The sequence below is a fragment of the Halichoeres trimaculatus genome, unplaced genomic scaffold (assembly GCF_033239565.1).
Source record: "Halichoeres trimaculatus isolate MK-OKI-2021-1 unplaced genomic scaffold, fHalTri1.1 fHalTri1_scaffold_3, whole genome shotgun sequence".
Classification (NCBI taxonomy): domain Eukaryota; kingdom Metazoa; phylum Chordata; class Actinopteri; order Labriformes; family Labridae; genus Halichoeres; species Halichoeres trimaculatus.
In genome coordinates this window covers 28,185,061-28,207,183 of record NW_027437181.1, presented here as the reverse complement: position 1 = coordinate 28,207,183, position 22,123 = coordinate 28,185,061, and the positions used below count along the sequence as shown (strand labels likewise).

General features: G+C 42.1%; 1 protein-coding gene across 7 annotated transcripts; it reads left to right on the top strand.

The window, feature by feature from the left end:
• The first annotated feature begins 938 nt into the window (after positions 1-938).
• Positions 939-22,003, top strand: pax6b (paired box 6b). 7 transcript variants are annotated; one of them, XM_074666915.1, is made up of 15 exons: positions 940-1,126; positions 7,160-7,343; positions 9,956-10,030; positions 10,254-10,307; positions 11,071-11,094; positions 13,499-13,629; positions 13,941-13,976; positions 14,062-14,277; positions 14,577-14,742; positions 17,895-18,053; positions 18,257-18,339; positions 18,447-18,597; positions 19,148-19,260; positions 19,518-19,659; positions 20,342-22,003. In XM_074666915.1, exons 4-15 carry the CDS (start codon positions 10,295-10,297, stop codon positions 20,425-20,427), a joined length of 1,320 nt encoding a protein of 439 aa, XP_074523016.1. In that variant the 5' UTR covers positions 940-1,126; positions 7,160-7,343; positions 9,956-10,030; positions 10,254-10,294; the 3' UTR covers positions 20,428-22,003. The 7 variants fall into 7 exon arrangements, with proteins under 7 accessions (XP_074523012.1, XP_074523016.1, XP_074523014.1 ...); XM_074666911.1 differs by lacking the exon at positions 9,956-10,030 and having other exon boundaries at positions 939-1,126; XM_074666918.1 differs by lacking the exon at positions 11,071-11,094 and having other exon boundaries at positions 942-1,126.
• Positions 22,004-22,123: the final 120 nt, after the last annotated feature.

The window sequence follows — 22,123 nt, the reverse complement described above, 5'->3', positions numbered from 1 at the left end:
TAGCCCGAGTAAAAGGGACGCCGAAGCCCCATTACGAGCAGTGGATGACAACTTTATAGGGCTGTGGAAGTAAAAGCGTTTTCAGCGCAGGTTGGAGCAACTGCAACATCATTTAGGTTTATGATCACGTCTTAAACCCCTGACACAAATAGACATGCGTTTGACATGACATCAGAATGTACACCTCTGCCTAAAGACCACATGAGACGCTGTGCAGGTCAGCAGCTGCACGCACCTGTTCTGAGGACACCTGTTGCACACTGAGCATGCTCACAATTAAAAAAAAAGACACCGCAACATCCACAATTCAAGAAGTCCTGCTGGTTTTTTGCTGTTTCCTCCGTCTCTAGAAGCTGTTTGTGTGAGTTCCAGGCAGTCGCATATTGTGTAAAGAAAATATGAACATACATTTATCTTGTAATCAACCTTTTAAAGGTGTCAAAACATGCCACGTGACACTGGAAAACTCAAGCACGAGGCCACAAGGTCCTTATCTGTGTTGTATGTTGTTAAAGCTATATGCTGAATTAAATATAATGTGAAAATTTCAATAAACTCACAACAGAGGGATTTTTATTCCTCACAAATGAAAGGGAGGGGTCAGAAAAGACAATTGTATCCCAGAAGAGAGCAGAGCAAACACCCTCAATAAGACATGAGTCATAACAGGGATTATAACTCAAATCAAAGTAGTAAAACGAGCAGAACTCTTCGAAATAAAGTAAAACGTGCCTCCACAGAGTGCTGTGTTGTGTCAGTCCCTGCACACACACGCTGAACACTCAGTGGGACAGTAAACAGGCCGGTGTGCTCCACATGTACGCTACCTTGTGCACTTCCCCATTCCCGCTTCGCGTCCTGTCCAAGGTATGACGTCGACCCGTCGCTCCAGCCAATCACTGCCAAGTTGAGGGCTGATGCTGAAGGGAAAGTTGCTGGTAAGAGCCGCAGATTTTTTTTCCCACTCTCATTGACATTTCAACTCCACGACGGATCCAAAGGTAGATAGATTTTGAATCGGGACCTATAAGTTTCTTTCGCTGTGACACGGAGGGCTGATCCGCGGAGGGAAGGAGCCACTTTATGCGCACAGGATACCGGACACACGTCTCCTGCCTCTCATCCGGTGAGTTTGGACGGATTATAAACATACACAAGCTTCGTTTTATTTTTAAAATCCCTGTAAAATTTTCATTAAATGGTTAAAATGGCACGAATCTGTACTACTTTCCCTGTTCTCAAACTTTAAACGTGCAGAACAAAAGTAAACACGAACTTAAGCGTGCATGCAGAAAGATTACAAGCCTCGTGCAGAGGCAAAGTTAGGTAAAATTATTGGTTAAGTGCCTGCACGTTACTGTGTGTTTCCTACAGGAGGTGTGCACCCACACACACTGAGCTGACTCCTTCTCCCGTTGTCATCTATCACACAAACATACAGCGTGTAATTAGCGATCTTCACCGAGGAATTAAGCGCACGTCACTCCTTTTAAAAGCGTCCATTATTGTGAGCTCTACAGCGGGGGAAATTAAAGGCTTCGACCTGTACAGTAAACTCAGTGTGTGAGGGATCAACTCAGCTCTGCTCCATCCATCAGCGCGGCGGAGGTGACGCTGTTCATCAGAGAAATATCACTCTGTGGGCTGCAGTTACAGACACAAGAACACGGATGAGTTGGGGAGAAATAATTTCTCATGTTTAACTTTAATATTTGGCTAAGGGCAAGCTACGAAATGCATATATATTTTTTTAATTTATGACTGCTTTAACTTGCTTTAAAGGAAAGTGTGTCAGATTTTCAACTCCAATTTGGCATGCAGGGGAATGACATGTGCGCCCCCAGGGTTTTCACTTTGATTTTGTTTCACAAAAAGGCCTTGACCCTCATTTCTCTACTCAGCTCAATGTGTGTTTTTTTCTAAATAAAATATACAGGCCCTTTTTATCTTTCCTCACCCCATCCTGAGCTTCTATGCGTTTTTCACAAAAGACAAAAATCCAATGTGATTGCCGTCAGTAGCTGGGGGAAAGTGGACGCCTCAGGTCCAGGCTCTGGTGTGTTTGGGTCCAGTGTTTCTTTCTGTCACGCTTGCCGAGCAGCACTGTGACACCATTAGCCCCGGTGTTTATCCAAGCCTTCAGCCTTTTGCCAGGAGAGGGCTGCTGTGGACTGTACACCTTCTTTGGGACACTGCAGAAATACAAGGAGTCCACTTAAAAAACCCAAAACCTCAAAGACAATGCTCTTTGAGGATGGAGAAGTTTACACGAGAAACGGAGAGCAAAAACAAAAACAAACGAAAAAAAAAAAAAAAAAAAGCAAGTGAATTTTTTTTTTTTTTTTTTGAAAATTATATCTTTAGGCTATTTTTTAATAGATCCAATAAAACCAAGGGAGGATGATGGTGCTCAATTTTAAAAAACAGATTACCCTCAGGTTTGAGGACGCTAATTTAAAAGTCTCTGAGCGCCCTCAAAGTAGCAGGTTTAGGCTTGAATAGCTTACTGCAAAATTTTTTTCTCCTTTTTTTCCTGAGAAAGAAACATAGGAAAATAACTGTGAACCTCAATACCTGTATCTATTCGGTGAAATAATTCAAGTTAAACTGATTATCAGTGTCTTGGACGCGCTCCCTTAAAAAACAGTTTCAGGAAATGTCTGCGCTAAAGTCAAACAAGCATGTGATTGTTTAATTATTGTTGACAAAAAAACAGAATCACACATTGTAAAAGTGCAAATAATTTATGCAAATGAAGAGAAGACGTGCTCATGAATGTCTTCAGAGAGAATAAAAGTGACAGAGCGAGGCTGTGTGATGGATGACAGGTCAGATCCACGGATAAATATATACACAGCTTTCACGTGAGGGTCGACTCATCATTCTGACTCTAAAGGAAACATCTCCTTCGAAAAATAAATAAATATAAAAAAGGATAAAAACAAAAAGAAAAAAAATTGACTATAGTATTATTTAGAGGAAAAAAAAAGTCATAGTAATAAAACAACAGTAACATTAATAATTCTTCTACCACTTATAATAATAATAATAATAATAATAATAATAATAATAATAATAATAATAATAATAATAATAATAATCCATTTTAAAATAATTATGATTGGGTAAATTATTTTAAAACATCATCATTGTTAGATCTATTGAAATAAAAACGTTTTTTTTATTTTTATTATTTTGATCCATAAATGCTCATATTTACATATCTGGACGATACTGAAAAATTATCAGAGTGATTGAATTACCATCTACTGAATTGTTGTCCTTCAAAAAAAAACGTTTATATTATTAATAGTATTAATATTATTTCTTTATTTTTAAACAATGTCATAATTGTGTATTCGGTATTTGCACAACTGATAATGCAGGTTGGGTTCCTTTTTTAATGTAGCAGGTTAGAGAAATAAATTCCCAATTGAATTTCTCAAAATTAGGGGGAAAAAAACAAACATATTACGACTTACTTCTCGGAATTTAGAACTGACTCACACCTCTGCTTCTGCAGTAAAGAAAAATAAATAAATAAATAAATAAATAATTTAGATGATATGGACAGAAACCTTTGGCCAGCATCTTCCTTTAAAATCAGCAGCCGTCAGAGGGCTCCAGCTTGGCCATCCTTTATTGACTGAAAACAATCTTGTAACAATCCTGTAACATTCTCTAATAGAGCTCACCAGATGTCCTGATTTATTAGAGGGGAGTAAACTGTGACCTCCAGAGGGGGGTCATCACAAAGAAAGAAAAAAAAAAAAAAAGAAAAGAAAAATGTCAAATCAAACTGGAAGCTGTGTGTGCACCAATCTGACACATGATGGATTAATCTGATATAAAGTTACCTCAGCCTGTAAAGGGTAAACTGTAATCCCAACAAGAGTCCTCTGAGTGAGCTGCATTACATCCTTTCCCTCTGTCCAAAAACAATGTCCCTGCTTTCCACTGCAGCTCCCTCCTCTTCTGTTTTCTTTTCTTTCGCCCTCCCTTTCTTCCTCCTTTTTTCCTTTTATTTAAAAGTTTCGAGATGGGTACAAATACCACATTGCCTCAGGGGAAAATGGCGACCAGATTAGGCTTTCTTTTCAAGGCCTGTGGCTTTAGTTGCTGCTAATCCGAATTGGGCTAATTGCTTTCCCAACATCAGCCTATCCCGTGTTGTTTTTTTTTCAAAGCTTCCATGGCTATCCAGACCACAACAGAAAGAAAAATAAAAAATAAGGACAGCAGTTTTTTTTTGTAAAAGCATTCCAGCTGATAGAGCGGAATACATCCTGTGCAGGCAAGGGACGATATTGTAAATTATGAAAAAATAGATCTCTCCTGAGAGCGGAGACACCGAATTAGGCTCTTGCAGCGGATTTGCAGCTTAAGCGAAGAAATCAATAACCTAGTGGAGGTATTGTTTCCAAAGAAAACTACTTGACACACTCATCAGGGAATCCGTCTTTCAGCTGAGGGCAGGTTAGTGGTGTGAATTTTTGACAGCTGCAGTTTTGGCCGATAATATTAGCACTACAAAGGAAAACGTCTAGGAGACTTCTTTAGAGTCGAGGTCACACAACTGAGTTTATTTGGAGCAGATAACGGATATTTATCAACATGTTGTTACACACTTTGTGCCAAATCAAGGAGTTAAAGCAGCAGCTACAGCTGTGCCACATGGCAGGAGTGCACAGTTAATAGTGCAGGAGTGCAGACTGCTTTTAAAACTTTATTGCACTTATCCAGAGTCCTCTAACTTTGATTTAGTCTAAGTGTAATCCTTTCGGTAGAGCTTTTTGTCATGTAACTCTAGAAAATAGAAAATCAAAGTTTAATCTGCAAAATAAAGTTTTACCAAAGCCAACCCTAAGGAGAGAAGAAGTGGGTGTGTTTGTGGTCCAGTGCATGTCTAATAGGGGGGTCCTTGACGTGAAAATGTTTGGGGACCCCCCTGCCCTCCCTCCTTTCCTCTCTGATATAAGCTGCTGCGTTCATTCCCGGCAGGCCTATAGGCTGAGCCACCAGTCAGAGTGAGTAGAAACAATGCAGCAAGGAGAAACAGATGAATGTGCTCGTTTAGTTTACGGCTTGTTTGATGAAGGAGTATTGGCCAAAGTGTTGTTCCTCACCGCGGGACCCTCGGTGACAGTTTGAGCCGCTCCTCTCAGCTCATTATCTCGCCGGCCCACTGAGGGCCCCATTCAGGCCGGGCAGTCCCCCCTCTCTCACTCTTTCCTCCTCTTCCTCCCTCCCTCTCTGCCTCCCTCTCTCTGCCTCTCCCTCTGTGGCAGCGTCGTTTGTCTACTCATTGAACCCATAGTCAGGAATGCGATGGTTGTTAGGGAGCCCTCTTTCACCTCCAAAGTGTTTTATTGATGAGCTCTGACTTCTCCTACTTTTTCACATGTCAAAGAAAGTCAAGTGTAGGCCTCCATGACTTCATTTCATGGCCTCCCATCCAAAAAAAAAAAAAAAAAAAAAAAAAAAAAAGGAGAAGCAATTTCTCTCCCCTCCCCCTGTTTCTACCGGGCCCTCTCTCTCTCACTGCCCTTTCATGCACCCCCTTTTCTGCTTCCACATCCATACAACCCTCATTCTCTCTCTTCTTCGGTTTCTCCTCCTTTTGGATTGAACTGCGGGGATCCTCAGTGCTTAGACTGGTGCTGCACCAGGGCTCCGGGTGGACGCTCAAACACGGGCGCAGAGGGGTTGCTTTTGGGTGCGTTGAGGTGTGCGTTAATAGCCAGTCATTCAAATCAAGCGCAGTTTGGGGAAGCGTGTGGCCATGGCTACACAGTCATTTGCTTTACTTTATTTACGCGTGCTATTTGCTGTCAGGTCGCAGGAGTGACGTCGCCGGCCGTCGCGCCTCGCAAATGTGTCCATAAAGAGCAGTGGAGCTTGGCCTAAAGGCTGCGCTCTTTACGCATGGCCTTCTTGTTGACAGGAGGGGTATGGCTATTCAGGGAATGGTGATACCCAAAAGAATCAACAAAAGCACGTGGTAGGGATTTTTTTTTTGATTGTTTAGAGTTAGAGAAGGGCCATGTTCAAAGAGAAAAGGTTTTTTTTTCCTTTTCAAGTAAAGGCCATTAAAGTTTTCATTTTTTTCAGCCCAGTGTTCTCCTATAAGGACTTTCTTGAGATTTTAGTTTTTTTGCATAAACTTTTTTTTCTGGTAATATAACCATAATCTGAGTGTAAAGCTGATTTAAATGTGTTGTTTAAGTTGATAAAGAGATTAAAACGTATTAAACTAACAGTTGGAAAGTGCTCTTTCTGTAATACTCACACATAGCACCATAACCAAGCAGGAACACAAAAACAAAACAAACAAAACGCTGTGACTTTTGCAACATGTCCAGAACCTGTTCAGACTTAAAGCAAAAATATTAGGTCTCCTAATTACATAAAACCCTGCACACAGCTGCTCCTGGTAATTTTCTTTTTTTCTACACTGAGCTTCACCCTTCACGAGTGCGCTGCTCCACTGCTACTTCCCGTACTACTTCGCTTGCAGCTCTAGTTAGCCTCAGGTTGGAGCTGAACATGCCCGAGATTCCCTGCGCGGACTCAATTCAGTCTGGAAGAAAAGAGCTCCACGTCCAATGGGCATTTCCGAGGCAGTTGCTCTGCAATAGGGGAATATTCAGCAAGTGAGCGCAGGGTATTTGCATGCGTGGGCTGATTAGTGGGTTGGGAAGACGAGACTCTCTCTCCCTCCTTTTCTCTCCCTCTTTCTCTCTCGCTGTGGCTCGGCCCCGTTTCCCGCTTTGGCTGTGGTGCAGGGGGAAGTGTTTATATGGGGGATGATGACAGAGGTCGGGTCGCGCTAATGGGCCAGTGAAGAGCGGCGGAGGGAGGCGAGGCGAGGAGAGGCGAGGCGCGCACAGCAGACCACGAACACATACATTAATACACTTGTTCCATCACCAATCAGCATAGGTGTGTTCATTCTCTTTTACCCCAACCTCCTCCTTCTACCACCCCCACCTCCTTCTCGCCCTCCCCCTCCCTCCCCTCTCTCGCTCTCTTTTCTCTCTTCCCCACTCTCTCTCTTTCCGACTCTCTCATTCGCTCTCTCACACGCCAGCGCACATCCTCGCCAAACTCCGTGCGTCCTGACATCTGAGTTCACTGTCAATCTCTGTCCACTTCGCAGGGATATCCCCTCCGTCTCCGCCGAAGACCACTGGAAACTAATTTTCCCTCCTTTAAACTTCCCCGAGAGAGAGAGACAGACTGATCCTGGTCGGCGTTTTTTTCTCTTTCTGTGGTGTGGAGAACTAGGCTGAAGCCTATAGTTTGAAAAGGACTTTGACAACGAACCAGGATGCCCCAAAAAGGTGAGAAGATGATGAAAAGTTTGTTGGTGTAAAAAATATTAGAAGCACTTTTAAAATGTTTTTCTTATAATGTGTCTTTTTTAAAGTAGCTATATATCTCTATAAGTCTGTTATATATGGTAGTAATTAGTATACTAGATGATGGATTATCTTCTTAGTTGGAGGCTGAGAGTTGAGGTTGTGGGTGTTGTACCGTTTGGACTGTGCAGCCTGTTTTCTTCTGACTGGACTCGAACAGCCTTTAGCGTCTCTGTCTGTATTATCTGCTCCATTTTGTTGGTGTGTTTATGCCCTGTACGGATAGCTTACCGCTTATTTATGACAGTAAAGAGTAAAAAGTCACGTTGGGCCAGGACAGTGATCATCGTGGAGAATGGGGCGCAATGACCCGTTGAGGAAAGGTGTCAGATTGATTCATGCAGGCAAGTCACCCAAGCGCCTTGTAAAAAAGCAGTTGGAGAGGAGGCCTGTTTTAACGTGTTTGTGTATCAGACAAAATATTTGGTTTTTTTTTACTCTGATTTTTTTTTAAAAAAAAAAATTAAGGCTGCTATTAGCGTAGCTAAAACATTATTCAAGCGAATAGTTTGTCTGTGGAGTATTTTTAAAAACACCCAGACACTACCCTGACAGGCTTACCGGCTTAAAGTCAAATTTTAAATACTTCATATTTAGTTTCAAGACAACCCAACCAAAAAATTCTGTTTTTCTGCCTTTAAAACATTTTCTAAAAATTGAAAACTTGAATAATATGAATTTATCGATATTTTTTACTAAATTATTTAGAATATTTCTGCCAAGTAGTACTGCACTTAATAGAAAAAAATGTCAAAATTACAAAAACTTATTAAACATGTTTTAAATCAATAATCAAATTCTATGATGTTCGAGTACAACTCAATCCATTGGCAGATCACTAAAATACAAAGTGGGCTGCCAACCAGCCAGTGTTACACATATTTAAATTATCGTGCATTTCACATGTCTGTAAATAACTATATGACAGCCTGAAACCCGCACTGGACCCATTGAAGTCCAGGCCTTCATAAACCACCTCTGCATTTAAATGATGTGAGCAGTCAGAATAAGCATGTTGAATTACGACATTGTTGTTCCGGATTACAACAGGAAAAGAAATGCAGATTAGTTTGTAGTTAACCTCAGGAACAACAACGTTTGAGCTTTCGACCCTAAATAAATGATTAACCACAGGCTAAAAGCTACTGACTGAGGGAACCGCGTTTTCAGCCTTAATTAGCTGCTTTTATAATTTATATTGTTGCAAAAAATTATATATAAATTTTTTTTAAAATAAACAAAACAGAAAACGAGATGAATCATCAAAATATTTAATACACACTGTACTTCGTTTTAGTCATTTAGGTCGTGCTAAACAGGCTAACTCAGGATTCGTTGGCCATGTGAAGGAATCTGCATTTGATTAATTCAGCCTATTTGTTAAACATGAAAGGAGGCTGCAGTCTTAAAGCAGTAATGGCGGCTCTCTATATACATGCACGTCACAAACTAACCCTACACCAAACACAGCCTGTTAGCCGGCGTTATTAGGCCATTTTGCTCTTCATACAACACAAGTTAGCATGGAGGGAGAAAACGAGGAAACTTCAGACTTCTCCCTGCCTGGCCCCCTTTTTATCTGTCCTCCCAGTCAATAGCTTCTTTAATGCATTTGTCTTTTCCAATTGAGCGCCCTACTGCGCTGTTGTGTCTTTCAACCCGCTTTACAACCCGCACCAGCAGCACAAAATAACCACCAAATATTTTTAACAAGAAATTACTCTTTTAAAAAAAAAATCTCTCCGAAAGCAGGGCAAAACAAAACCCACATTCACCCACTAGTGGCACCGGGGTCACGGTCGTGTATGTGTGTGTGTGTGTGCGTGAGAGAGAGGGTGTGTGTGTGTGTGCGTGAGAGAGAGGGTGTGTGTGTGTGTGTGTGTGTGTGTGTGTGTGTGTGTGTGTGTGTGTGTGTGTGTGTGAATGGTCCCGGAGGGGGTGGATGCATGCCTCCGGCCCTTTGTATTAATCTGAACTTGTTGGTGTGTTTAGTAGGGAAGCTGTGTGTTTCTAGTCGCGGAGGCCGAGTTTTCGCCCCGGGTTTGAGGTACACGGAGGCAGAAAAAAGGAGGGAGGGGGGTAGCATTGTTGGGAGTCCAGCAGGCTTTGTACACCAGCTTTGTACCCCCTCCTGGTCTGGACTTTTGCAGAGCACTGAGGCGAGGTAGACAACGTGTGTCACTGTACAGTTTCCACACTATAGACTCCACCGGCGGAGGGATATCAAGTTTTTTACATAAAGGCGTCTTACTGTGACTCTGAGAGCTGATTGTTTCATGTAAAAATAGAGCTCATAGACAGAAAAAACTGCTGTAAATGAGTTACTACAGGCCCAATACCACGGCTGCGCGGTTAGTTTAATTGTTTGTTGACAAGTGAGCAACAGAGATATACAAGTTATCTTCTACCACGTCTGTTTTGAGTTATTAGCCTGGCAGCAGCGTTGAAGTTAACAGTAATATTAAAAAAATACAGTAGTACATCAGTATAGCTGTGGTGGCTGTGCTAATGTGTTGTTTTGCTTTGTCCTATAGGGAGACATTAAAGTAGTGAAAACGGCAGATGATTGACTAAATTGTTATAGAGTGGACAGTCAACTCTGTTTCCAGGCAAGTTTAATTAAAATACATTATACACTGAGGTTGTAAAACTTCATAATGCATCAGTAATGTTTAAGCACTTTAAAATGATCCGCAACAATTCAAATCGAACGATGAAGAGAGATTATTTATTACAAAAATACATAAAAAATATAAAGACAGTAAAATAAATGTATACAGCAGGTATGTGATGTGATGCTGACCACTTTTGTTTTTCTCCTGTGACACTTAGAATACCACAACCAAGCCACGTGGGAGTCTGGAGTAGCCTCAATGATGCAGAACAGTAAGTTGTTTTTTATTTTATCTCAAAACTTTTAATTACAACCGCAAGTGTTAATGTGGTTGCATGGCAGCGACACCCACTGACATTATGCTCTGGTTGTTATTATGTCGTAATAACTTTCAAGCATACATTTGCATGACTTTGAGGTTGCAGGGCAGAAATATCCCCAGTTATTTGAAGGCCTGTTAATTTTCTTTTCTTCCTATCTTCTTTTTTTTTTGCTGAACTTTTTTTCAATGGATAGGTGGGCAAAGTTATTACTGAACATGTTAACCACACGTCGTCCTGCTACAGAGAGAGACAGAGAGGGGGGAGCAGAATAAAGGGGGGGCTGGGTTGAGAGGGAGATTTTTTGTTTCTGCTTGAGTTGGTATTAAATAATTGCACAGCCGTCTGCATTAGCGTTAGAGCTGGCTGCCAGGCTGCATACAAGATTAGCTGCGTGGAGAAGAGCCCTGCATGAAACATGAGGAATAGCAATAATGTCTTATGCAGATTAGCCCATATTCTTCACGGACAGACAGCAGGAACTAGAGAGAAAATGCTCAGATTATAACCGCAGGCCTCACTAGTTTCACTGCGGAAGATAAATATTAACAACCATATTGTCGTGGGTGCCAATCATAGAAACATGCCACATGAAGCTGCTTATTAAAGTGGCCCATGAGTTGATTTTCTGTCTTAAATGCCTGGTGTGTATGTGTGTGTGTGTTGAACAAAAAAGGTTAAACATGAAACATTTTCTCTCTTGCTGCTGGACAAGAGGTGTATGACATCTGTGATGAAGGTGTGTGGAATAATTTTATTATATTATTCTCCATATACCTCGATGACGTGTCTGTGCTGTAATCTGTGCGCATTTTGGTCCAAATATGCTTGAATCCAATGCTGACAGTTGGATTATTTGATGTGCAGAGGTTTGATTCAGAGGTGAAGAAAATCCTTGTACAAAGGGATGGCAGGAGAGCTGTATTTTGAAGGCCGCAGCTCTTGCCAGTTGTCCATTATGGGGATGATGAGGCCTTTATCAAAGCTGTGTACAACACCCAGCGCTCCTGCTTTGCTGCGGATTGATGATAATGGGATGCTCCCCTAGCTTTGGCGTGTGATGTCTGCTGCGAATTGCCGAGCAGATATCATTGGGCCCGGCCCTTTGGGTTGTCTAAAGGTCGCGGCGGCCTCGGTGGCTTTTGTGCTAATAACTCCTGGGTGTATATGGTGGGGAGCGTCCAAATTGACACCATATGTTTTCCTATTAGTCCACTCGCAATAGAATACAAGGCGCATAATCAGCGCCAGCGGGCGAGATCGACTCCAGGCACTTGAGGGAATTGTCGCCATGATTAAGACTTAACCTTTTAGGAGAGTTTGATTTTTATGTGATGTCCTTATCTGACGCTTTTATCGATCTGGAGGATTTATATGATAGTTGTAAATCAGAGGTAGATGCATTGAGCAGCCGTGGAGAGCCCGCAGAGAAAGCAAGGGCTGCTTAATGCGCATAGGCCAATTTCAGCGTAAGAAGTCTATTAATTCCACTTAATCCGGGAATTACCAAAGAGCAGGAGGGATGATAATGGATTTACTATCAATCAGATCCACGCTGGAAGATTATAGCACATAGCGGCCAAAGGGATATGTTTCTCGGTTAAACAGGTTAATTCTCACAGAGGCCTTTTATAAAAAAGAAAAAATAAGTGTGCAGTTAAAATCACAGCACTGTGACATATTTCAGAGTTAAGACGCCCACCGATTGCACACAACAGGACTGCAGTGGCTGTGAGCATTTGTTGTCAAATACAAACAAGGGGGGAGAAAAAAACTGCATGTCACTTTTAATATGTTAAGAATCCAGGCGCGCCCTCGTTTGTGTGACCGCGCGTAGCCCCTGGCCACCTTAAAACGAAGTCTCCCTCGGAGGGTAAACGAGTAGCGTCCAATTTTGTCTGAGTGATATCCAAATGCAGACAGAAAGGGTCGTTTTATCATGCTACTATTTGTCGTGACGATGCGATTTTCAAAAGCAGAGCGGTGTCATAAAGTGACATGCCTGCCACAAGTGCTCCAACTGATCTTTTCAATTAGCCTCCCATGCATGATCCGAGGCGACTTCCGCCTATTTCCAGAAATTAAGCTCAAACTTGACGTGCAGCTAGCTTTATTTTAAAGACAAATGTCAGGCAGGCTCATCATATTTTCCCCCTCTTCTATATTTGGAGCTTATTTATTGCTAAGGAGCCTCTGCTCCCGGAGTCAATGTACCGGGCGGCAGCGCAGGGGAAGGCAGCGGAGAAACAGAGAGCAGCTCAGGCACTCCGGGGAGTCAGCTCTCCCATTTGGCTTCAGGTTTGCGGGCTTATTCTTTCATTTAGACGAATGCAATGAAACAATTAAGGAATAATTTACAAAAAGCTAGTATTTTAGACTATAACCTATTATTAAAAAATCCTGTTTTAGAGGCAGTATACTGTGTGCTGGCTGCTTTATTGGTGCGTAATTCCTGTGTGTTTTGAAGGGAAGGATTGGTCGATTTAACGATACTTTTAAGAGAGCTATGTTTATGAATTCGTGAATTTAATGCAATAGTCCAGCTGCAGTGTTTTATGTGGTTGTTGTGGTTGCTGGTTATTATTTAACCGATAGTTTTGGGTCAGATTCTAGTCTTGGTGATGCGCAGATGTTCATGATGGAATGGATAACTGTGCGGATGTTTAAATACCGGAGTTTTCTGGTTTGATAAAAAAGACTGTCCGTTTCCTCGAGGCATGATACCAACTGGTGTGCTCTTTTTAAACATAAACCCACGCAGTTTAGATATTGCAGGTTGTACAGTGCTTGATTTTGATCGCTTAACCGATGTTGAGCATGCGTTACAGAATAAAGGCGCAGGGTTTGTCATTAAAGGGAATGAACCGAGCGGTGTTTTATTATCTTTAAACTCCTGTTGTATCATTTAAGTCTAATTTTTAGCACGTTTTAGTATTTGAGAAAAAAGCGAATCTAATTTTTCTGCAAACTTAAATCAACCCTGTGTCCTCCTGTCTCCATGTTCCATCTTGAACTCGGTCTTTCCTCAACGCTTCTACCATCCTCCTGCCATTCAATAAAAACCATTGCTTTATCAGCCATGTTGTTTTGTTTTGTGAGTGATAGTGCGGTGTGATGACTGCGATGCTTTTGTCTCCATGTAGGTCACAGTGGCGTAAACCAGCTTGGTGGTGTGTTTGTTAATGGTAGACCGCTCCCGGATTCCACCAGGCAGAAAATAGTTGAACTTGCTCACAGCGGCGCTCGACCCTGCGACATCTCCAGGATACTACAGGTGAATTCTACTGTGCATTATTTCAAACAGAAAACAGCTTCATGCAGACTCTGTTCTCCATGGATGCAAACAGATTGTATAAGGATAAACTATGGGAAGACATAAGGGTATGAATTTCACATTAAGTCAATGTGTTGTGCAGCGTGGTTGTTGCATTGTAAGATGTGTTTAAGCCACTAAAATTATTGAATAATTACTAGATGCAATACGGCAGACAAGAAGAAAAGAAAATGTGCCTGCTTTTATAAAGAATAAATTTACTGTAAGAAATGCCTAATGTACTATTCAAGGCATATTTTTTGTGTTTATAGACCCATGATGAAGTCCAAGTGCTGGACAGTGAAAAGGTGATAATTATTTGACGCCATCTTAGAAATTCCCTACATAGTCGTAAATAATGTATGTGAATTGTGTCTTTTGTTCCCTGTCCAGGTATCCAACGGCTGCGTGAGCAAGATCCTGGGCAGATATTATGAAACTGGCTCCATAAGACCGAGAGCGATAGGCGGCAGCAAGCCCAGGGTCGCCACTCCGGAGGTGGTCGCAAAAATCGCGCAGTACAAACGAGAGTGTCCGTCTATCTTTGCATGGGAGATCCGTGACAGACTTCTGTCGGAGGGGATCTGCACCAACGACAACATACCCAGCGTAAGTGCACTGACTGTAACTTATGTGCATGATTTAATTTGCCACATGAAATGACTTTTTTCTCATGCAGTGGAGGAAGAAGAGATGGGCAACCATCCGTTCAGTCTTATTAAACGCAGTGCGTTTGAGGGCGTGCTGCTCAAGCACCCAAACATACAGAAGCAGCAAGGCGCTGACCACTTCTGCGCATTTCAGGAACATCCTCCTGTGCACATTAACTTTTATTACAAGGATACGCGGATATGGTGCTCCTCCTAATCCCTGGTCGTCACTCTGATCATATGTAATTTGTCATTCAGGTGTCATCGATAAACAGAGTCCTTCGCAACCTGGCTAGTGAAAAGCAACAGATGGGCGCAGATGGCATGTATGACAAGCTGAGAATGCTCAACGGTCAGACAGGAACTTGGGGGACCCGGCCCGGCTGGTACCCCGGAACATCAGTGCCAGGGCAGCCCAACCAAGGTGAGCCTCATTATCACACAGTGGCGATAAAGACACCTTGACGCACGCCCGGTTGCAACAAAAGGGCCTTTTAGATCTGCTTTAGGGTGCAGCCTTTCTGGATAGTCAGAGGAAATATGTATTTCCTTTATCAGTCTGGATTTGAACTCCACAGAGGTCACCACAAACTGTCATGTTTGAATCTGAATAGTTTTACAGCTCACTCTTCCAGTGGTTCCGGTCCACGGCTCTGTTTGCAGGAAGGTATTGTATTGGCATGCTTTGATGCCCTGAACAAGACCCCCAATTAAGACTAGTCGATTAGAGGAAGCCACAGGCCGTGCATGCAGTCTGAATGCCTCCACTGTCCCAGACATGGATGTGCGTGACAGCGGCTTGTCCTTTCAGCAGAGGTGTCCATCCAACAGCCGGAGTTTTCCTCCCCTCCTGATGGGGAGGCCGAGCTGTGTGTGTGGTTGTGTGTGTGTGCGGGGATATTTAGTACAAAGGAATGTTTTCCTTCACACGCAATGATTGGTTATGGGAACGCTCCGCACTACGTGTAATTGCTCATTAGAGAGGGCTTTGTCTCTCATTATGGCAACATGCAGGAGTGTGGAGATGGTCGGGCTGCTGTGGAAATATTCCACCTCACAGGGTTTCCTGTCGGCCTGCTGAAGGCCAAACACACAGCTCGTCTCAGAACAAGTCAGACGTTTGTTATGCTTCTTAAAATAAATCAATGCAGTACGTTAGGAAGAAGCGCTGCGTCTTATTTTCACGCGCCAGAAAAGCGGAAATGCGCGTGCTGGAATTCAGTGGTCGCATACAATAATTTGCATTCGTTTCATGTGGACACGTGGGGCTGTTATTAACAGGCAGTAAAGCGGAAACGATCACATTTCGAGCGAAAATTTTAACGAACCTATTATTATTATTATTATTATTATTATTATTATTATTATTATTATTATTAAAGTGGTATTATAATTTGATATTTATTTTTCAAGCATTTTTTTTCTTTTATATTCACTTTATTATTCAACGATTTATTACCGTGTTCTCTTGTCACTAATATATAATTAGTTTAATTAACATTATTTTTAGCTACAAATTAAATAACATTTTCAATAACTCCACCTATAATTGTATTGATTATGGTATTATACTATATTATAGTAGTCAAAATAAAATATTCAGTGTTAAAATTTTCACCAGGTATTGAATTAAATCACTTGTCTCAGGGGAATAAAAATATGTTTTCCAGCCGACAGCCCAGCGCGCACGCAGAAAGGCTGCATGGAGAGTGACAGGGCCCCAAAAGGAGACAACTCTATTCCAAAGAGCAACGAATAAAAACTCCGCACCGATTTTCTTCTTTCATCTCTTTCTCATTCTCACTCGCTGGCTATATGGCTCCAAATCCCGTCTATAGGATTTAGTCTCTCACTTTCTCTTTCACTTCTAAGCGGTTTCTCAAGAGTGTTTTGATCCGGTCTCAGCAGCTGAAAGGTGCCGCAATTGGTTCGGTATCTCCCTCTCTCTCACTTTTTTTTGCTGCTTTTCCGCCTCACTGGCTGAGACATCGTGATACTAAAGAATGAGTTTATTTCCCAGCGCTTTTATAAAGAAAACAAATCCCATCCTAGCGTCAGTGGGTCTGGCAGACGGATAATAGCAGCACATTCACTCCTTTTTATGGATTATCCGGAGTAAAGAAACAAATAGCGTGGATACAAACTATTGGCCTATAGAAGAATACTTTTGTCTGTTTTTGCAGCGGGGGAAATTGTGTAGAAACGTTGCGCATCAGGTTGCCTCCAGTGAACCAAAAACTTCTACATTTAGAAACATTAAATATGTTTTTATGGTCAGTGAAAGACGCCAAAAAGTCCTGCAATGCCATTGAAGTTTGAACTACATTTTCTTATACCTCCTCTACAGGTTTGTGAACAGTTTGAACACTAAAACTACAAACTTGAGTGGGTTTAGTTTTGTGTTATGGCATTTCTGCGACAGTTCAATTCCTCCAGAATCATCCGGTTTTAGAGCAAGGCATCTTTCACTTAAATTAAAATATCCTGTTTAAACACAAGCTTAAACTAACTGCATAGAAACAGACACAAATTCCAGTTGAAGGCTGCGGGAATTAATAAGTGAGATATTACATGAAGCAGCCCTCTACCGGCGCAGCCCTGCTTAATTTCGCATTAACTCCTTGGTGTGATAATGATGTCCAACAACAAGACAGACATTAGTCGATAAGCCTCGCCCTGCAAACTGAAGGGCCAGTGAATGGATTGGCCTGATTTGGGTTGTTCAGGGGGTTGCATGCTCTCTCCTCACTCATTTGTTTCCAATTGAAGACAGAAATCCTGACTGGCGTGGAGCTGGCCGGGGGACGTGATTAATGATGGTAGTGGATAAGGGTTAACACACTGGACTCAAAGCTCTGTTGACTGGGATCCTCGTGCGCACAATGCCAAAGCACTATAGCCTGTGCGCCTCCAGAGAGAGAGGATCCTTTTGTCATCCCCTCCAATGGCTCCCCCTCCCATATATTACACCCACCGAGGGCTCACTGCTCGTCCCGGGCTGTGTCCATAGTTTAATGGTTTCCCTTACTCCTGAAGGCATTGTATCATTCTGAAAGGCGTCTTCTCCTATTCAAAAGTTGGTGGTCACCTCAATGGCTATACCAACGCCCATATGGGAACGACCATTGAGGCATTGCTCTGCCCCTAAAAAAGGGGGCTAGGGAGTTTGGGGTTTTAATACATTTCATAGGGCCTGAAAAGAAAGCTCGCCACATCTTGTCACATTTCTCTTAACCTTTTGAGAACACACTCCATTGTCTTGGGGCGAGAAGTACGCAGAGTTTTTCCCTCGCCAGCACGTTTTTCCCACAATATTTTATAAACACTTAAACCACAGAGCCTTCTTCAGAGAGTGTCTTTTCACGCAGGCTGTAATCTGGCGACATTAAGAAGGAATCGCAATCATTCCTCTGATTTTGAGTCCAATCAAGCATGACAGGGCCTTTAATTAATGATGTTGCACCGCGCTCTGTACAATTAGCTGCAGACTGATACAACACGAGGCCAGAGAATTAATTATTCAATTAGCTTAATTGAATGTATATTTCCATTATAACGTTTTTTTTCGTTTTGCAGACGGTTGCCAACAACAGGACGGTGCAGGAGAAAACACAAACTCCATCAGCTCGAACGGGGAGGACTCAGAGGAGACACAGATGCGTCTGCAGCTCAAGAGGAAACTACAGAGAAATCGCACTTCATTCACACAGGAGCAGATTGAAGCTCTGGAAAAAGGTGCAGCAATCTGTGCAATGACTTATGCTAATGTGCATCATATTGATGTCTTAAAAAAATACACTAGACATATTTGTTTTTTGATGTAATGATGAGAGGGTGTGGAGTTTACGCCACAAGGCCCTAAAAATGTAAAGCCAACCAAAATTTAAATCACTGTCGACTTATATTATAACTTAATTTCTAACAATCTTGTGTTGCAGAATTTGAAAGGACTCACTACCCAGATGTCTTCGCGCGAGAAAGACTAGCAGCGAAAATTGACCTGCCAGAGGCAAGAATACAAGTAAGCAATGACTTTTTACAACAGACTTTTGTGAGTTTTCCGAAAACATATTCACCCTTTTAGGATTTCAGTCCAGAAAATGACATGCAGCTTGCTTTGCATCGCAGGTATGGTTCTCAAACAGGAGAGCGAAGTGGAGGCGAGAGGAGAAGCTGCGGAACCAGCGCCGGCAGGCCAACAACTCCTCCAGTCACATTCCCATCAGCAGCAGCTTTAGCACTAGCGTGTACCAGGCCATCCCACAGCCCACCACGCCGGGTAGGTCCCACACAGCCAGGGCAACACTTACAAGTCTCTCCAAAATAGAAAAAAAAAAACAGAAACGAAAACACATTAATTCCATAATTAAATCTGTCACCTTCTGTATTGCACAAATCATGCACACAAACTCAATTAAATGAGGTAATAAATTTAAGTGTCCACGAGATGAAAAACGGCTGAATACTATTATGAGAAAGCCCGCGGATGAATATAAAAAAGAGCAAAGAGGCCTCGGTGTCTGTGCGCTCTAGTTCACATGATGAAGCAGCGGTGGTTTCCTTTAGATGGATGATTGAGCAAAACTTCTCAGCTGACTCTCTGCGTAATTACCACATCAGGCAGGAGGGCACACCGGCAGAGCTGCAGCTCATGCTCACAAGTCAATCACCTGAGACTCACAGTGTACAGTATCTGTCCGGGCCCATCAGCCTGTCAGACAGAGCGTCACCTTACACACGCACTGCTAAACGCTAATGAGACGGCAGCAAACACCAGAGCACTCTGTGCTTGTGTAATTTTAACCCCATTTTTCATTTTTCCTCCACAGTGTCCTTCACCTCGGGGTCAATGCTGGGTAGACCTGACTCTGCACTCACAAACACCTACAGTGCACTGCCCCCCATGCCCAGCTTCACCATGGCAAACAATCTACCTATGCAAGTAAGTTGAAAGTTGAATGAGTTCACTTCTGGAATATATGTTATGAGGATTTATCTGAATATAACACTGGAGTAATAATACACCATGAGTTAATTAAACTGCCTCTTGGCCAAACAAAACCTTCCTTAAACAGGAGAAGCTTAGAAATTAAATATAAATTAGATTTAAATAAAACCAAAGACATTTAACAGCTGAAAGTTTTAAAGACTACAAATATGGTTGGCTAAGCTAATGTAACATTTTCTCCCCATCTATAGCCCAGCCAGACCTCCTCTTATTCCTGCATGCTGCCTACCAGTCCGCCTGTGAATGGGCGGAGCTACGAAACATACACGCCCCCTCATATGCAGGCACATATGAACAGCCAATCAATGACCACTTCTGGTACCACCTCAACAGGTAGGCAGAAAGCTCATTGTTTACCAACATGCTTGGGAATCAGTGCACTTTATTTGTAACCTATCTGCCACCTTTCCTCTAACTTAAAGGGGGGTACTTGGCCTCATGTTAGAGATTTCTGATTCATGCTCTGCTGCTGCAACTTTCCTCTTCATGCTTTAACGTATTGAAATCTCTACATCTCACATCATTTTGCTCCTGCGGCTGCATGAACTAAGCTCATTTCATCGCCTGCTCTACGCCATCATGTCACTCCCACTACTCCGGCCCATAGTTTAGTTCCACCCCATTAGGATGCTGTTACTGGGAGCCATATATACCGGTTATAGTCATGAAGAGTTAATCATGCATAACCACATTTCCTCTGTGGTAAATTGCTAATTAATTTGATTCATTTGCTGTTGTACTCTCTGTTTAAATGCCATTGCCAAAGCCTCAATTTATCGAGCTCGCAAGCCTTTTGCTGTGCAACCATGTGCAGAGCATTGTGACTCATTGCAGCTCCACTGCTCGTCGACTCTTTGCAAGTGTTTAAACTGCAACGCTTTGCTTTTGCTATAAGGCTAACTGTGCATGGTGCATCCACTCATCGTATTCAGCATGTCGTCTTCAGGGCCTGTTTTAAAGTCTGATATATATATATTTTCCACTCATGTCTCTTTCTCTTTTCTTATCTCTGCAGGACTCATCTCTCCTGGAGTGTCTGTCCCTGTCCAAGTCCCAGGCAGCGAGCCTGACATGTCTCAGTACTGGTCAAGACTACAGTAGAGAGAAGAGCTACTTCACCCTGTGACCACCCACTCCACCATCGCCCTCCGGCAGTGCTCCTCACACACACACGGCACAGGAGAGTAGAGAAGGAGAGTGAGGGTTGAGAGGAGGCAAAGGACAGAAGAGGAAGAGGAGGAAAGAGAAAGAGACTCTGGTAGAGCCTTGGGACGTCTGGGCTTTGTTTTTCCAGTGGGACTGTGTGCTATTCTGTAGCCCTAGGCACATTCAAACAGACGAGGACTTGGATAAGAGAGAACAAGGATGGAAAGACCGAAAAAAAATGGACCTCTGTAAAGTGCCCGGTGTTAAATTTTTATGGAACAAAACTTATCTGTTTTTTTTTCTATTTCCAACTTCAGTCATTGTTTCCTTTTTTCTCTGGTGTGTTAGTAAATGGCCATTTGTATGTTAATAAGAAAAACCGAGATCAAGTACTGATAGATGGACTGCTAGAAAACCATGTTGGTCTTGCGTTTGTTTGCGAGAGGAGAGATTCTGCCATGACTATCTTTTTAATCTGCTTATATCGAGACTTTCTACCAGCCTTTGCATGGTCTCTGGACGCTGTTGCATATCATTAAAGACGAAAAAAGCTGGAGGGAAGACTCTTACTGTGTCAGAAAAAAATAAACTATTTATTGGTCTTATTTCGTACGGATGGATATTTAGCAGAGGAAACTCTAAAAGCTCGATCCACCCACTGAGGCTGTGGTCCCCACTCCTCTCTGATTTATTAAACACGGAACAACAGCTCAAAGTGTGTGCAAAGACGGCGCCACATGCAACACAGCTTGGACCTCTTGCTTCGGTGGTTGGATTGACTCTAGAATACCACGAAGAAACATTAAATGTGGAAAAACAGGTGCAAAAGAAAACCTGTAGTCTGTAAATGGTAGACTGCGTCTTCGATATAATCCAGTTTGTTTATGTCAAAATGTAAAGTACTTGTCTTCCCTAGAAATCTTCCAGAAAGATTTCTCCAATAAAAGTTGATTTCATTTATATCCCCGAGAATATTCTATAAATGTTCCATGCATCATAAAATACATTTCTTTAGGGTCAGGTACAATTTGTCTCTTAGGTATAGTTGTATTATAGTGTCCTATGGTCAAAAAAATTGTGCAACTAGAAATATTTAATTCCTATAATTATGATTAAACATTGCTTGACAGAGTTTTAAACTTAAGTGTTTGGCAGTTGTTTACAAGTACATATCAGATTTAATCATTGTTGATTGTAAAACAGACCAAAGCCTTTGTATTTCATCTAGTACACAGTGTTTTTTTAAAGATATTAGTCTTGTGTTGCAAATTTTTGTAAACACGTTCTGTTCAATTACATTGGCTTGGAGTTCGTGCGACTGCAGTCGAACCCTGCAGTCCTTATTTATAATTGAAGACCATGGGAGGGTTTTTCTAGCATCATCTGTCATGCTCTTTTGAGTTTTTGCATTTTTATTTCAGTGTGTTACGTAGAACATGGACACACACTGGGTTTACGTCTGAGCAATGCTTCTGAGATAAAAACGTCTACACGCTGTCTCTTAAATATTTCAATTTAATTTTATTTAAAATGGAGCTTTCTAAATGTATTTTGTGAAAACTATAAAACATTTTGTACAGTAAAATTGTGTCTTAAAGAAAAGCCTTTGTGCCTGTTCACTGCTGTGTCGTACACGGTGTCAAAATCTGGA